This window comes from Pteropus alecto, unplaced genomic scaffold (assembly GCF_000325575.1).
Source record: "Pteropus alecto unplaced genomic scaffold, ASM32557v1 scaffold109, whole genome shotgun sequence".
Classification (NCBI taxonomy): domain Eukaryota; kingdom Metazoa; phylum Chordata; class Mammalia; order Chiroptera; family Pteropodidae; genus Pteropus; species Pteropus alecto.
In genome coordinates, this window is record NW_006494608.1 from 1,192,972 (window position 1) to 1,211,387 (window position 18,416).

General features: G+C 35.3%; 1 protein-coding gene across 2 annotated transcripts in view; it reads right to left on the minus strand.

Annotated features, from left to right (window-relative positions):
• Positions 1-18,416, minus strand: part of VPS41 (VPS41, HOPS complex subunit) — a 167,008-nt gene that overhangs the window by 49,420 nt on the left and 99,172 nt on the right. For both annotated transcript variants that reach the window (XM_025041919.1, XM_006925337.3), the window contains 3 exons: positions 15,576-15,642; positions 4,363-4,460; positions 835-964 (listed from right to left, as the gene is read on the minus strand). In XM_025041919.1, coding sequence (XP_024897687.1) covers positions 835-964; positions 4,363-4,460; positions 15,576-15,642 — 295 coding nt within the window. The remainder of the gene's footprint in view (positions 1-834; positions 965-4,362; positions 4,461-15,575; positions 15,643-18,416) is intronic.

An 18,416-nucleotide genomic window follows, 5' to 3' on the forward strand; every position in this document is an offset into this window, starting at 1 on the left:
ATTCAATTATAAAACCTGTTCTGAAAGGTTTCTAAGTGTGCAGCAGAGTTTGCTCTGAGCAAAATACCTAGATGGGGTGCTTTCAGTTGTGAATCACATTTGCTTTTTGCCAAGTCCAGACTATACTCTCATATTTCTCAGCTGATTAGGAGCTTCATGTAAGAAAGCTCAAACATATAGAGATTATTTCTTCATTTCTTTTGGTCAAACTGAGAACTAAAAATATTCTCAAAATATGTCGATTGTTTTTAAAGTGGGAAAGAATTTCTAAAAAGCTTAAGCTGTTCTACTTTCATCAATGTATTTTTCAAGGATGAGAAGACATCCAAATACAGCTGCCTCTGTTATGACTAAATAGCAATGGTTCTCCCTTTATTTCTGAGCAGTGACTAAGTGTATTTATTCACCCACTCAACAAATATTCAGTGAATGCCCAGCAAGTGCCAGGCACTCTTCTAGGCTCGGAGCATTTTTACACAAACAGAAGATAACTTCTCTGACATTCCAGAGCACCCTGTCTCGGAACATGAGGTTGGGAATGATACAGGACCATGTTGCCTGACATCAATATAAGTTAGGTGTCACATTTAATAGGACACCGAGGCCAAGTATAAGAACCAAAAACACAAAACCTACTCACCTCAGCCCTGGCCCCATCGCTTCCCCTCCCTTCTGCTGTGGAAGCTCAAGCAAGTTCTATAATATCTCTCAGCCTCAACGCCCTCATTTTCAACATAAGAAGCCTGCCCAGATGTTCCCGGTTGTACTGCTCAAGTGCAAGGGGACAATCTAAATGTAAGAAATAACATGAGCCAGATCCACGATCTCTCTCACCTAAGTGATAATCTCTACATTCATTTTCCTGAAAGCCTCTCACTGTCAGAGCATCAGAAGAGATCTCTTCACAAGTCTCAGAAAGCGGCTGGATAATATCCAATCTGGGCCTGGCACAGTATTCTCTTTCCTAGTGGGAAAAAAAGAGAAGGAAAAGGCTCATTTTAATTACATTTCTATAAAGTATACAAATTAATTCTAGTTAGCCATAATGAAATACTTGATTTTATAATTTTGGCAGGTTTAAGCTCTTTGTAACTGAAGACCTGCCTCGTAACTGAGTTTTATTTTCTGACCTTTTGCATGAGAAAAAAAAGAGAGGTACTACTGTGTCATGGCAGCAGTCCACCACTGAAGCCCATTCAACTCCAAGGGGAAGGCTACCACAGCCTTAGACAACTTTGTTACATCTCTTCCTCACAATATGAAAAAAAGTAAAAATCATATTACAAACTACTATATTAACCAAAACACTGCCGCTATTAAATTTGCTAGTTATGCTAAAAAGCCAGAGATTAAAATTTATGCCTAAAGCAGAATTTGCTGAGATGATGGAAATGTCCTCAGTTTGCACTGCCCAGTGTGACAGACACGAGATGCAGGTGCCTGCTTAACACCTGAAATGTGACTATGGTGACTGAGAAACTGCATTTTAAATTTGATTTAATTTTAATTAACTTAAAATTAGTTTTCAATTAATTTAGCTTTAAACATATGGTTAGTGACTACAGTTTTGGACAGTGCACTTCTACATCAAGATATAAGGAGAAAAGATGATTTATTGAGGGCCTTTAAGAGCTCCACTAACCTAGCAAATACACAGATTATTCTCATAAAGTTCTTAAATTACCCCTTAGTAAGTATTATTGTTCCTAATTTTTCAGATGAAGGAACTGAGGATCAAAAAGTTTACTAAGGTCAAAGCTACATAAGTAAATGGTGAGACTGGGATTTGTGAAAAAACTTACGATGAAACTTGGATTTAAAATCAAGTTTGTTTTACTTCAAAGTTCATGCTTTTTGAGCACTAAGCACACAGGCATAAAACATACACTTGACTATTTTCCAAAGCAAAGAGACCGGAAGCAGTTTGACACTAGCATAGAGAACACAGATGAATATAATAGAATGAAAGAAGACCAGAGCTACCACCAACTCTCAAGTTCCCTAAGTGAATAAGCTTCGAAGATTTCTTGGATCAATTTTGGTAGGTTAACGGAGAAGCAATTACATGAGCTTTTTAACTCATACATTTAAATAAAACATTCCAAAATAAAACAGCAACTATAAAAGATCAGCTAGTACAGAAAAAAAAAAAAAACTGTGAATAAAGAGCATAATTTATTAGATCTGTGGAGAAACAAAAATATCTCAATTTGGAAACAGAAAAAAAAATGAAGGAAAAAGTGTAAGATCTGAATATCTAAAAAATTAACTACTATAACAAAAATAAAAATAGAAAAATAAAAAAAAAAATATTTGAACCAAAAACATTACAAGAAAACTGCCTTGGTAGACCATATAAATAGCTCCTTTATACGTATAAGAAAACCATCAACAATGTAATTCATCTCATTGTTTTGTAACCTCTGTTCGCTGGTCAAACAGCCCTGTTATCTGTGAACTTCCTAGGAATAGGAATTTGGTCTTGTCGGTCTCTGATTCCCAATGCTTAGCACAATTCTTAACACACATGCTTTATTAATGAATGAAAGAAAAAACAAAACATTAGAGGAACAACTTGATAAATTAAGGTACACAACCACTATAAGCAATAATTATGGGAGACTATACAGCCATATGAAGAGAAGGAAATGCTCGAAAAAATATGGCAATACAGAATAGCTTGTAACTCGGATTGCAACTATGTGGAAACATGTACATATGTTAAAGGTACAACAGGAAAATTATGTTGGGAAATACTATTATGAGTGATACAAAAATGAATTCTGTTTAGTGTTACAGTTTATTTTTCTGATATGAAAAAAGGAGGGGCATGGCTAGCCCCAAGCTTGTTTCTTTATTCCTTTGTCTTAATTTTATCAGTTTATTCTCTGTTTAAGGGCTTAAGGTGTACTTTGATGTTACATGACATAAATAGCTATGTACAGTAACACGCACATTACTAAATTATCTCCAAGACTCTCATTTCTTTCTCCGAAAAAATTCTATTTTCTAATTTACTCTCTGAGGTTGGTCTTCCTTGGCTTTTACTCTATTCTAATACTCTTTTATTAACAAAAGTTTCCTCTCTTTCTTTCTTCTTTTGGTCAATTGTTTACTAGGCTTTTCCTTTTTTATTTTACTGCTTCTTTCCTTATGTCTTTCGATCACATTCTCAATCCTCACATTCCTCATCAGAAAGTACTGTATTTACTCCCTCTGGAGACACTGCTTTTATTTTACAAAAAATAAATAAAATAATAATAAACTGATGACCTGCAACACGGCTAGAAGCCAGCCCTATTGATTTTAGCAGGTTTGAGTGTTCACTTAAGTCTACAGCATCCTATTGCCTAGCAACATAGGCACCCAGAGCTTCAGGTTACTATAGCGATGGTTTCTTGATGCAAGTAATTTCTCAGAGAAATGCTTGAGATAAGCTACCACTTCAAAACCAGGGCTCCAAGGGTTTTTCTCCCCATTTTATTCCTTGGTATTTGAAAAAGGGCGGGGGGGGGAGGTGGGGAAAGAGAGGAGACAGAGAAGGAGAGCCTACTTACTGTAAAGGGCTAGATAATCAATTGCAATTTCTTTTATATATAACATCAAAAGAAAATCCTTTACAATAAGCTCTCCTTGTTTATGCCTTGAAGCTACTCCTACCCCCTTCCTGGCAGGATTCCTGGACTCCAACAATAAAGACAAGCTGGGAATGGGGCTGACCTAGGCTTCAAAGGGAGGCTGAGTGTGCACGCCCCTCCACTGGACCATATATACAGGCTTCATTCCAAAGTCATGTATAACAAAATTTAGATTCTCTGCTGCTTCTTATTGAGCCATACATTTCATTCTATCATTTGTACCGATAACAGAGACTTAGCAACGATGTATTTTAAAGCAACAATCAAGCTACTCAGAATCACTGGGCCACTGGGAAGTAAACAAATATGTCTGGACCACAGGAAAAAATGAACTGCCCTTTCTGCAATTCCCTCTGACCACAGGGACCCCTGTTGTTGCAGCAGATCAACTTCATTGCTGTCATTTCTGCTAATGCACAGTGTCAGCTTAGTTTCTTCGACTTTCAGCAAGAGAAATCTTTCATTCCTTTCGACTAAAATACCAAGAGAGAGAGAGAAAATAAATGACCGCCCTTTGCTCAGCAAAAGGAACAAAGGCAGGCAATGAGTGGAGCTTCTGAAAGGTAAATATGTTAGATCTACGGGGTAATCTCTGCCGACCTTATTTTATAGGTCAGGAAATTCTGCTCAGACTATAGCAGTGTCCTTTTATGGGCAACCTAACCTGGTGTAATGCTAAAAATGAACCCACAATTCTCTTTGCATTTGGGGTGAAATAATTTACCGTTTTTTCTGAAACCTCCTTTAAGTAGGAAAGCATAACAAGCTGATCACAGAGAGGTGCAAGTCCACTGATGTAGAATTCCGTTTCAAACTGGGACACTGCAAACAAAAGGGATGTAAGTAAGATTTACCACTAACAGGAGCAAAAAGCAGCACACAAAGGAAAGGACACAATGATTCTGAATTCAGGATGGACTCAGTTTAAACATCTAGCATGAAGATAGCAGAGATAAACATATCTTCTTGACAATAATGAGTACTACAAAAGGATATCTGGAAATTTATACTTGAAATTTCTATCACAGACAAAAAGTAAACCTGACAATAACAGCAACATGAATGGTCAATCAAGTGTGACAGTGTGCCCAGCTAGTTTAAAAATGACATAGTTAAATGACATAGTTAAATCCCATGAAGAAAATCTGAAATCCACAAAATCCAATGTAAACTATTATTAATAACAATAATAATTTTTTCAAAATGCTCAAGTTTAAGTTTTCTATAATTAGGGTACAGCAGTGGTATAAAAGGTCACAAGGAATGCTATCTGTAATTATAAAACTATAATTATTCATTTTTAACATTTAATAAACATTTTGCTTAAAGACAAAAGGGAGAAATGTTATGTAAATACAGATTACATTATGATGAAACATTATTATTTCTAAGTGAAATAAAGGTCAGAGGAAATAAATTCCTCTTTCCTTTCTAAAGACAGCCTTCACAATTGAGAACTATTGTATCACTTTAAGAAGTATATGGCTTTAATCACAACAAGCTTCAGTCATCTTATAGAAAGCTCGGTGGTAGAAGTACAAATACTTGCTAAGGTATGACTCTAATGATTAGGTGCTATAAAATATTTACAATAAATGACTGTTGTTTTAAACAACCAAGTTTTGGGGTAATTTGACATAGTAAAGCTAACTGGTACAGTAGTGGTGTTGGCAAAGACTTCTAGGAAGCGTACACTACATTTACAGATTCATGTAGGTGTAAACTCATTGAAACCCACCACATTTTCTACAGGTTTCTCAATTCAGATATTTTCCACGTTTCTGTGGTATTCGCTTCAGGTTTAGTTAACTTTTATGAAGAAATTCCCTGTTTTTCAGGGGGAAGTCAGTGTAGCATATTAGAAACAATACTGAATGTAGAGTCCGAAAATCTGGGTTATAACTTCAACTAAACTGAATTTGGACAAGTCATTTTAATTTCTGTGGGTATAATCTTTCTTCTCCATAAAACAAAGAAATCAGAGTATAAATAAAATCTATAACATGTAAGAAATGAATTTTTCTTCTTCCTCTCCATTTTCCTTGCAGATCACTTATTTTTCTATGCCTGTCTTTAACGCCCGCTCCTTATACAACTATATTCACAACTTAATTTTCATACCAAAATGAAATTGAGGAAAATCAAAAAAATTAATAGTAACATAAACATTAAAAAGGATAATATTTCTTATGTTCTGTCTTTGATTAGCTCTCACAGGTGGTCATGGTGCCCTGGACCGAATCACTGAATAGAAATGCAAAGGCAAGTGCTCGGGTCCCAGCTCTACTACTATGTTTCTCCTCAACGTCTATAGGTTTGAACTGAATATTCTTATCCGGGCACTTAAAAATAGTTCTGGTAAAGTGGTGTTGTGTTAGATGTTCACATGAAGCACATACGTTAAGAACACCTCCACCACAACCATATGCTCAGAGTAAGCACATCCAGTGTACCTAGACACTGAAGGTTCTAGAGAAGCTCCCAGTGCTGTGAATTTGTTCAGTGGGTGGGGTAAGAGGACGGGGTATGGACAGGGGAAAGTTAGAGTGTACAGATACTATTGAACAGTAGGGTACACACATAACCCAGTGATCAAAGAGGTGATAATTTCACATTCTAGAAGACATGCAAGCATATGAACAAGAAGTTTTGATTGCCATCACTCCTGAGATTGCTAAATTCTGTTTGGTAGAGATAAACTTGAGTTCTGTTTTACTAAATCACATTTTATCACTGAAATGCTATATATACAGTTCCCTTACCAGTAACTTGGGTAAAAAACAAACAATCAGAGATGCCACAGAGACTGTTCCATGGGAATCACATGGAGGCTTTGATGTGCTTGTCTGCCACAGGCACCTGAGGGAAAACATAATCTAAGAAGTGGTGGGTGAATGTGGTATTCTCCCCATTTTGGATGCCAAATGGGCTGCCTAGGCTCACTGACAAGCAAAATTAGACAGTGTCTCTCCTAAATGTAACCAATATACCTCAAGGCCTTAGTTTTTATGAATGAGTTATAAAATATAGCAGAAAAGCTAGAAAATAATCCTATCCAAATCTTTCTTCCTCTACATACTGATTTCCTAGTCAACAATATGCATTACTAAGAAAGAAAATTTCCTGCTCTCTAATGAAGAACATGATAGAAAATCTAATGTGTTCTTAAAACAAGGAAATATGTATAGATGACTAAATTATGAACTAACAAAAATGTTACTTATGAAGAAAAGATATCGTATATAAAAATAGCATTGTCAAGATTCCCAGAGACACAGTTAAGCAAATTATCAACATTCAGATAAAGGTGAAATTAAATAACTCTTTTCATTTTATTAAAACATTTATCAACAAAAATCTTATGAAAAACAAAATTGCAATTATAGTCATATCCAGTATGATTCACAACTTAAGAGTTCAAAAATAATGGCTGTTTATCTTATCACTGACGATTCTACCACTCAAGAATTCATCTCCATTAATACCGACTAGTAACAATATCATGTAAAAAAAGAACTCATTCCCTAAAGTGAGTTTCTGCTTTAGGAAAATGTCTACAGCTATTCTGCATTAAAAAAAAAACTTTTTTTTTTTTCCCCAAAATAATGATGGTGTTTTGCTTTTAGATCTATCATGATTCAGCTTATTCTTTGTATTAATTTGAATCTAAGAAGGGCTGGTTGGAGACAGTAGTGTGAGAATAAACATGACAGTGTAAGAGTTATTCCTCCCACTGAACTGACTGAGAGAATTGGTGAATGGTAATATTTATTCTTCTAAAGAACATACAGAAATTATGTAAAAGTTTATGAACTGTCTCTGTAAAATATCTTCAAGTAATTACTGACTTTCTATTTCAAATTTTCAATGGACCAATGAAAGGTCCAGTTTATTTTCCCTGAAATTCTATTTTTCCCTCATAACAGCGATTTAAAAATTTTTTAATGAAAATTATTTTTTCCTAAATGCAAAACAATTCAAATACAGGTGGTTTACAAGACTAACTCCACAGAAGCTCACCTTTAAACCAATTATCTGGAAAAGATAAATCACAAAGAAAATAAGGACAGATTCTATTGGAGAGCAGTAAAAAATAGAATGCAAAAGCTGGAGGGAGTGGGGGAAGGAGAAAAATGTAGACTTTCTAAAGGGAACTACAAAAGACAGTAGTTATGCTTCAGATCAAAAAGAGCTAGAGAGTGAACAAAAAGAGCTAGGATTCTGCAGAGAGTGTGCTGTGTCCACTCAGATTATGATGGACATAAGCAAAGTGCCCATTACAGCTGCAGCACAGCCTCCTTCACCCTCATGCAGATGAAGGGACTGCCATGCTCTGGTTCATACTGGAAGACAAAGCATTCCTATCACTGTTAGGAGAAATAATTATAGGAAAAATAATTATAGGAGAGAGAGTCTAAGCAGATTAAGTGAGGAGAAAGAAAGTCTCAAAAGGACTATGAAAATTCTATTCAGTGAGGTCCTTTGGTTCGAGAAAGAGAACTAACTGTTCTGTTTACGGGCTTGATCCAGAAGAGAAGCTAGAGTTCTTGATCAGAGCTGTGTAAAAAATATTAATACAAGTCAAATACATAATTTACATATGTAATTTTAAATTTTCTAGTAGCCACATTAAAGAGTAAAAAGTGGTGTAATTTTAAAAATATATTTTATTTAATGCAACATATCCAAAATATTATCATTTTAACACATAACAAAATAAAAAGTTATTAATGAGATAATTTTCTTTTTATTTTCATACTGTGTCTTTGGACGAAGGTATAGCACATCTCAGTCCACACCTGCCACGTGTCAAGCACTGGGACTAGTGGCTACTGTATTGGACAGCCCGGGTCTTGATGCCCAAAAGACTTTTTGTTAGTCTTTAAAGTCCACTAATGTGACTCAAATATATCTTGATACTGCTCATCATGGGTATTATTTTCAGATACACACTGTACTATTTTAATTTATAGATTCAAGTTTTGTTTCTTTGTAGTTTCTGGACATTTTTCTTGAAATACTGTTTTTGGTATTTATTCCATTCCCTTGTTTTGTTTTGAGGGACTCTTATTTGTAGGCTGAATCATGTTTGCCTGTCTTCCATATTTATCACTTAACTGTAAATCTTCTTTTTCCCTTATTTTTTTCTGATTTAAAACTTCTTCCTCCTCTGTTTTATTACAGCATTATCTTGTTTATTTGCTCTTGTGTTCTTTCTAGTTTAATCTTCATTTCTGAAATGATCTCTTATTTATAAATATTTCCTGAGTTGTGTCACCTCACTTGAGATTATTAAATTCTGATCTTTTATTGTTCTTTCATGCCTTACATCTCTTCTTAAAAATGTCTTGTAGCTTGTTCAAAATAGTAAATTACAGTTGTGATCTATTTTGTGGGTGTTTCTTTCTGGAGTGCTTTTATTGCTAAGGATGTTATTCTGTTCCATATTCACTTTTTCTTAAACCTTAGTATGAGATTTGACCTTGGCATTCTTTTGGCCTTTGTTTTTAGGTCCTGGCAGGGAGAACTGGCTGCTCAACAATGAGAGTTCACAGGGGCTCCTGGGCTGCTAGAGCCCCTTGACCTAACTGCAGCCCTGTACCCACTCTTCTCAGAGTGGCTCATGCATGGTCTTTTCCAGGGAATGCTAGCTGGCTGTTCTGAAGTTCTCCTGGTGTCAAGTCTGCTAGAAAACAGTGGCAATGATCATGACTATAGGCCCCTTAATGGGTCGGAATAGTGTTTACACAACGAGAGAAACCATTTCAATAAATGTTCATTACAAAAAATTCCACGATAAAAATTTCATTTTAAAAAATTAAAAATATAATGTGTATTAGATTGTAAAAGATAAAAATCAAGATTTTAGGTCTGAAGAAAAAACCACATTCCAAATAATTTACAATTAGATTATCTCACTTAACACCTTGTATTCAGACCAATAAGATGATATTTAAGTCAATATTCTTGATTATTACTTGTACCCTTATCATATACAGGCTTATAGGCATATTTTAGTGATAAATAGTTATGAAATGCATTCATTTCATCAGAACAATTCAGTAAATCTATCTTTCTCCCAATTTTCTTTCAACTGATTTTACTGAATACAATAGTTTACTCTTCTCATTGTTAAAAGAAACCCGTTTTTCTCTCACTGAGTAACTAAATATAACAGTAATATTAATAACAGCTTCCGTTTAGTGAGAGGCAACATGCTATATATTTTACACGCTGAGAGGCAACATGCTATATATTTTACAGACATTATCTATTTATTACCATAAGATGCTCAGTGAGGTTAAATAGCTTGACTAAAGTCACTGTAGTAGAAGACAGCAGAAGTAGCATTTTGAAGTCTTAATTTTCCCAGTAACAAGTCAGACCAGAAAACAAATGAGAACACAGAGACCCTCACGGTGGAAGTGCACTACCGTCAGAGGAAGTTAAGGGTCTGACAACGCTCTGGTAGAGCTGCATTCAGCCAGTGCGCCTCAGCACTCATGAAGCAACATCGAGGCAGAATGAATTTAGTGAGCAGCTTACAACACACTGCTTAGGCAACAGAAAAGGTAATTATTAAAGACCTGCTGGGTCAAAATGCTCAAACCAAATAGTTATACTTTAACTTGTCGACAGGCTATTTTCAAAAAAAGACAAGTGTTGGTGAAGATGTGGAGAACGCGGAACGCTAGCATGCTGCTGGTACGAATGCAAGATGGTGCAGCTGCTATGGAAAACAATTTGGAAGTTCCACAAAAAAATAAAAAATAGAACTACCATATGATCCAGCAATCCCACTTCTGGCTATATAACCAAAAGAATTGAAATCAGGATCTTGAAGAGACATTAGCATTCCCATGTTCACTGCAGCACTATTCACAATGGCCAAGATGTGGAAACAATCTAAATGTCCATCCGCAGATAAAGAAAATGTGGTGTATACACACAATGAAACATTATTCAGCCTTAAAAAAGGAAGAAAATTCTGCAATACGCAACAATGAATCTTGTTAACATTATGCTGAGTGAAATAAGCCAGTCACAGAAAGCTAAATACTGTATGATTTCACTGATAAGAGGTATCTAAAATAGTCAAATTCACAGAATCAAAGAGCGGAATGGTGGTTGCCAAGAGGTGAGGGGAGTGAAAAATGGAAAGTTGCTAATCAACAGGCATAAAGTTTGCTATATACGATGAGCAAACTGGTGATCTGTTGTACAATGCTGTACCTATAGTTAACTATACTGTATTGTACACTTAAAAATCTGTTAAGAGGGTGGATCTCATGTTAAAGGTTCTTAGCACAATAAAATAAAATTTAAAAATAAATAAATAACTTTAGAGACCTCAAAACCCCAAACTACCTTGATGCATCAACTATACTTAAGTCAAACTCTAAAAAATAGCAAACAAGAGTTTTTCTTCTTTTTTAAAGGATTAAAAGAATAGTATCACAGTCTGGATTTGGTTCCCTTTCCTTAGAACCAATTTCGACTTGACACCCATCCATGGCAACTATGTTTATTCCCTAACAATTCAGAGCAGTAACAAAGAAGGGCTCTTAATCCTAGGACAGAACAACAGGAAATACAAGTATTACTTCTCCATACGAGACACTTCTCTGAACCAAAATAAAAGAACAAATCTATTGCATTTCTATTTCATCTGGCTGTTTGAAGAAGAGGTGAGCAGACATTCCTGGTATATTAAAAGGGGTCTTTGGATTTTAGAGAATTTGCAAGCCTCTGTCCTTCTCATCAGTTCCTCTACCTGCAAACGAGGGCCGGGGTGAGATAGAGGAAATGAATGGGAAGAATGTATGGCACAGAGGTTATGAACAACAGCTTTGAAACTAGGCATACGAGTTCAAATGTTGCCTCCTTTGCTTATGAATGCAATCATCTTGAGCAGTTATTTGCTAAACCTTAGCTTCTTTACCTATAAAATGAGATAATAGCCTCTACCTCCTGGGATTATTGTAAAGATTAAATAAAATTGTGCTTGTAATGTATTTAGTGTGTGCTTGGTAGTTGTTCATATAAAGGAAATACAATATCTGTTCCCTCAGGTGATTCAAATTTCTTACCACTACTTATTACGGAAAAATATATTAATTCTACTTTCAACAACAAACATTTGATTTTCTAGCACTAAGTGGGAAAGAGATCTTACTTTGAGGAAGAATGGATAGAGGAAAAAAATATGTAATAAAGCAAGTATAGTAAAGTCTGAACTGCAGAATCTAGGAGGTGAATATATAGGTGCTCACTGCAAAGTTCTTTACTTTTTTGTATGTTCTAAATTTTTCATAATAAAATGTTAAGAAAAAATTCAATGCAGAACAAAAAATAGATTATAGAAGTCAAACTGAATTCATAACAGAACAAAAAACCAATTATAGCTAGATCCTTAAGCAAAAACACTTTGAAAAATACCAGAGCTGTCCTGATTCCTGGTTGAGACTAAGACTACGAGATGAACCATGTCATTTGCATGCACATAACAACTATCCCACTGCTGGAACCTGCATGTCTGGGTCAGAACAGTAGCAGGTGGTTGGAGAGACACTTGGATCTAAGAAAGACATTTATCGCACAGATATTCCATTCCCAGGTCACTGATTTCCCAATGAAGAGGCTGAAAATAGAATGATATGCTTAATTCGAAGAGTCACAGCATAAGATCAACTGACATCACTTAATTAAAGTGAAAAAGATGTCCTATCTTATCTCCTCCCTCTCTTTCTTCCTGGATCCTTTGTCATTTTATACATAGATTCCCACATAGTTTTTCTCTTGATTATTTATTTTTAAATAAACTTCTGTATAAAATCAAGACCAGGAACTCAATCATTAATTTGTTACACATTAAGTCATCAAGTCACCTGCCCCTGGAAGCAGACACCCAGAAAATGACATACAGATATCAGCTTCATTTCCCAACATCATAGCTCTCCAACTACCATTCTATAAAGGCCATATAAAACTATGCTGAAAAGTGCCAGAGGATTAGGAAATCCTATGAGAACATAAGGTATACAAGTTAAGTTAAAATAAGTAGGGCAGGCATGGACTACAATCTACTTTTAGCGATGTAATTCAGAAGAAATGACATCCAAAAAGCCTTATGTATAGAGAATGTCTTCATGGGTTGGTGACTAGAAAGTTGGCTTAATCTTTATTATCATTATTTTTCATTTACAAAAATAAATTAATATCCTACCGAGGTAATAACTTTGTGTTGTTTTGAGATTTTGACAAAAAAAGTAAGAGTTATAAACATTTGGCTTCTAAGAAATGTACAGCCACAGATACTTCTTTAATCTCAATGTTGTTTTCATCTCATTTACTAAAGAAGAGTGGATCATGCTGTTCAGCACTAAAGCAAATTGTAATCCAGACCTCCTAATATTTATTTCTCTTTTCCTTTATCCTAGTCAAAGACTCTTATCTACACCACTTTGCCTCCTGCTGTGGAAATGGTTTATATTATTAAAGGTTTGCTCTCGAGAGGAAAAAAAAATGGTACTTAACCACTAACTGTAGTAGTAAAATGTCAGTAATGTGATATTGTTAGTACTCACACACGGTCTATTTCACATAAATTGCAATAGAGATGAACTACACTTTAATAATATGATCTCAGGGCTCCAGGGCCACTACTGGGCCAGCTATTAGCAGTCATGAAGCTGGCATGGGAGTTTGCATGGTGATAATAACCACCATGATTCAGTGAGCACCTACCATCTCCAGACACTGTGTTATAGATATTACTTATGTCACGTCTTGTTCTCACAACCATCTGCAAAGGTAAATATTATTACCTTCATTTTATAGGTGAGAAAAGCCTGGCTCAGGAAGGTGAAATAACCTTATTGAGAAGATTATATCTATTTTAACACCATGGTAGTTAGTAATATTTTAGTCAAATTGTTTACATTCCTAAGCCCCAATTTCCTTCATCTATAGAACAGACTACCTGCCCTTCAAAGCTATTGTGAGAGTGTAGTGAACTAATGCAGGTAAGGAACATAAGGCAATGTCCCATATCTAGTGTGTGAGATGACAACTGTCACATTTTTGTGTGTCCCTGGAAATTTTTATGTCTTTAAAAATCCCAAGAGTTCTTGCATTTTTAAAAAACAATCTGTATTTAAAATAGTCTAATACTTATCTCTCAGGCTACTATGCATTGAGATATTCAGAAGTTTTTTTTCTGATGACAAGAGGGCAGCAGGAAAGAAGACAGACATAATGAAATACTGATCTTTATTTTTGAGTTATCAGTCTTCTCTATTATCTTGTTCCTCAGTTTTTCTCAGTGCCATTGTATTCTGCATATAGCTATTCTGTTCATACTCTGAGCAATATGAACTATGTATTTATGTATCTTTCTAAGGCAAAAAGTTATTAAAGTTCTACCAATAAGTTTCAAGTACAAAATATCCCAGATTTAAATGCTATATCCATATTAGTCATGTGGGTAACATACACCTTTCTTGGTTTTCAGAAATATAGTCATGTATAAATCATTATCTCAGCTTCATTTTGTTATAATGACCCATCAAATTTATATTCCTCATCCATCATGCAAATGAGTAAATGAAATTTTCAGCTGACTTATAAATATGCCAAAACTTTTCTTGCCACACAACTGTTGTCTCCTATCGCTCTCAGTTCTAAATGATATAAAAATAGCTTTTACTGTATCTCTTTAATCGACAAAAGCCATTTAACTTTCATTCTTTCTATCTGAATAACTTTTGCATTGTTATGAAACTAAGTTATAGAGTAATGGTATGTCTTCTTTGGCATACTTCTCCTGAATAGTTCTTTCCCAGTCATTGATTCATTCAACACAATATTACTTAGCATCTACTATATGCCAGGCAGGCATTGTGCCAGGCCGAGATAAAGCACTGAGCAAAATCAGACTCAGCATGTAATCTGAAGGATGTTATAGTCTCATGGAAGAAACAGGAATGCACTGAATAATCACAAGATCCCTGCAACTGAAACAAGTGCCTGAAAGGGGGTGTGTTCCACATGCCTATAATAGGAGGATGTGACCTAGGTTGGAGGTCCAGTGGGCTTTCCCAAGAAAGCAATATTTGAGCTGAGGTATGTTTAAGGATGATTAAGGGTCAATGAAGTGAAGATGCAAGAAGGGCATTCTAGATAGAGGTGAAAGAAGGAGCATGCATAGGTGAAGAAGGCAGTGTAGCTGCAGCATAGAGACTAAAGAAAAGCTTGGCAGATGCTAGAGGAGCAGGTGAGGGATGACACAGACCCCTGTGGTCTTGCTGAAGAGTCTCATTTTTATCCAAAGAATAATGAGAAGGGACTGAAGGATAATGACATGATCTTATGTGTATTTTAAATGTAGTGGGGAGACTAGATTACAGTAATTTATATTGGAAGGAGATAAACCATTTAGGAGACTGCTGCAGTGATCAAAAAAAAAAAAAAAAAAAGATTATGGCAGTTTGGACCAGACCAGTGACAGTGAAAATTAATATTCAGAAGATACATGTTGACATGACTAGGTGTCAGTACTGTGCTATGAGCTGTACATGTATTAACTCTTGGAATTCTCATAAACAACATGTGGGAAAGGTATTCTTTTGCACATTTTATAGATAAGACTATTGAGGCATGTAGAAATTTGTCCAAAATCCAGGTGATAAACAACAGAACCAGAACCCACACCCATGGTTATGCAACTTCAAAGCCAACTAAAAAAAGTACTGTGCAAAAACTAGAAATACAATAAGAAAAAGGAGTCTCTATAGTGAAGTCCCAAAACTGAAAACAAAAGCTTCCTGACCTATTTTATCAAGGTCCCAAGTGATAAGGCCTGAAGAAGAATGGTCTCAGGTTTCCCCTTAACAAAATGGATTCTCTTTTGAAGTTTTACATTTATAGAAGGCATACCTATTTCAACATATCGACTTGGCAAGTCCCTCATCTCACTGGCATGCCGTTCCTTCACTGAACATACCTAGAAAATAAATTCACAGGTTATTTTATTCATTCGATGGAAAATCCTCCATAACATTTCATTCAATATGATACTTTCATTAAATTAGCCATTTGGAACTGAAGATGGAGTACATACAACACAATCTATCCAATGATTTAAAGGATAAAAATTAACTTCAAGGACATATAGCAACCATTACTTATATTCTTCCACGTTATTCTTCAATAAAGTCTCATACAAGGGCAAAGAAAGAAAGGTAACTATAATATAGTTTTAACAGGTTTCCAATGACCCATAAAGCTCTGGCAGAAGTACATATCCAAAAATGCCCAATGGCTAATTTGGGCAACATTCATATTAGGTCTTGTGTTTCTGATTACATATTAGTAATTTATTTCACTGTTGCTAAATCCTACTTTGCAAAAGTGGCACATGCTCTTCTTTCAAGTATATTAATATAAATGTTATATAATTGAATCAGGGGTTGGTAAACTCCTGCCTGGCCCTGGCCTCTTTTTAAGGCCTATAAGTAAGACTAGTTTTTATACTCTTAAATCCTTGGAAAGAAGAGAGGGAGGGAAGGTGGGAGAAAGGGAAGGAAGGGAAGAAAAAAAATATTAAACAGAAACAGTATATAGCCTGCTAAGTCTAAAATATTTAATACCAACCCTTTACAGAAAAAGTCTGCCAATCCCTATTTTAAATTACATGTATATTGTTAGGATAGATATACACATATACATATTATACACACACACAGACATGTGTGTATTTATCACACACAAAACACACTACAAATATGTTAAGAATGGTTGTTTCAGAGTGATAAGACTATGGATATTTTCTATTTTCTTTGCTATATTTTCTAAAGTAAATACATTCTATTTAGTAATAAGGTACAACAAAAATTTACATAAGTTCAGCCACTGAGATAAGACTGAATCTAAAGTTAAATATTGATTGGGCTTAATTTTTGTCAGGGATCAGGTTTTTTCCCCTTTCTTTCGATTGTATTTATTGCGTTCTGTTATAGCTGCCATACCCTAAGTATAGCTACAATATAGAAAATTCTAAAATACAGAAAAACCTAAAGGAAAAAAAAACAAATATTATTCGCTGTCCCAAGAAAAGTGAACATCATTAACAATCTTTTTTAGCCTACTTTTATTAACCTAACAATTTACTACAACTAATTTAATATATTAAATGTTCTTCCACAATTCTTTAATGTCTTTATAGTATTTCATTACATGAGTGTTCTATAATTTTCTTAATCCCCTTTAAGACATTAGATTTTTACTTCTATCTCTAACACAAGCAATAGGGCAATAAATATAGTTAAATATAAAATGTTTAGACTTTTAGCCTTTTATTCCTAGAGGCAGAATTGGCCGACCAATGGGTATATACAATGTTACAAGGTTTTGTTTGGTTTGTTGAATATACACATCCAAACTGCTGTCCAGCCACACAGTGACTACATGAGAATACTCGCTTTCTCTAACATAGGGATTGAACCCGTGGCTGTGGAGATATAAGCATTTATTTAGAAGTGACCAACTATCTTCTCACTTGACTGCTTTCAGTCATTTGTTTCCTGTCCATCTCAGACAATTTCCTGTCCACTTCCTCCAATGTTCCCCAATTTCCTTCTCTTTTTGTTAGACTTTTGACATATGTTATTCACTCTTCTGTCCACACTTATTAGGGAAACTACTAAATTGTCTAACAGGCACTCTCCACAATGCCAAATGAATATTTTAATGTGCTAATAAAAGTACATGAGGAATAGTGTTTCAAAAGCTCTGAAGTATGATAACAGAACGTATGAGTGAGTGAGTGAGTGAGAGAGAGAGAGAGAGAGAGAGAGAGAGTGTGTGTGTGTGTGTGTGTGTGTGTGTGTGTGTGTGTGTGTGTGTAACATTAACTAGTACTCTAGAGTAACTTTAACTCTGGGCACCATTCCTATGTTAAGGGCTTTGTAAAATAGATATAGCTCTTTCCTTAGGAAGATTATGGTAGAATAGGGGAAACACAATTAAATAAGATATTTTACTCAAGTGTGATGAGAAAGTACAGAAATACAGAGCGAGAGAATCTACTGACAGGAGAGGAAAGCTTTCTGGAAGAAGTGAACTTGTGCCAAGGCTGGACTATGTCTCCGGCCCATGCCACAACCTCTTTGAAGACAAAGACACATGGCACTACTAGCAGTAGGGCGATGGCTCTACTCTACCCTTCTTAGTTCTATAGTCTGAGCTCTTATCCCAGCACCTGTCTCATAGATGGGTAGCAGCAGGTGTGTGAACAGCAAAGTGCTACTCTAAGCTCATGTCTTGCATAAAAGCAGATCAAGGAATTCAAGAGCCCTTTACACTGACAGGTAGATTCTCACCCATGAACACTAATTTGCGTCATTCAACTTTCTCCTCCACTTCTCCATTTCTATATCTAATAGGCAATTCAAGTGGACATATACTAAAACAACTCCTGACTTTTCTCTTCTAAGCATTCTTCATTGGCAGTCTTTCCCACTTCAGAAAAAGGCAGTTTCATTTTCCAGTTCCTCAAGTGAAAAAAAAAAAAAAAAAGACACTGTTGACTTCTCTCTTCTTATATGACACATCCAACCATGAACAAATATTATGGGGTCTACTTTCAAAATATATTCAGAATCTAACCATTCCTTATAAGTTGCACCAGCTGATCCAAGACACCATTTTAAACTGAGGTTATTGGAGTAGCCTCCTATCCAGTCTTCCCTCTTCCCTGCACCTTGGCTGTTTAACTCC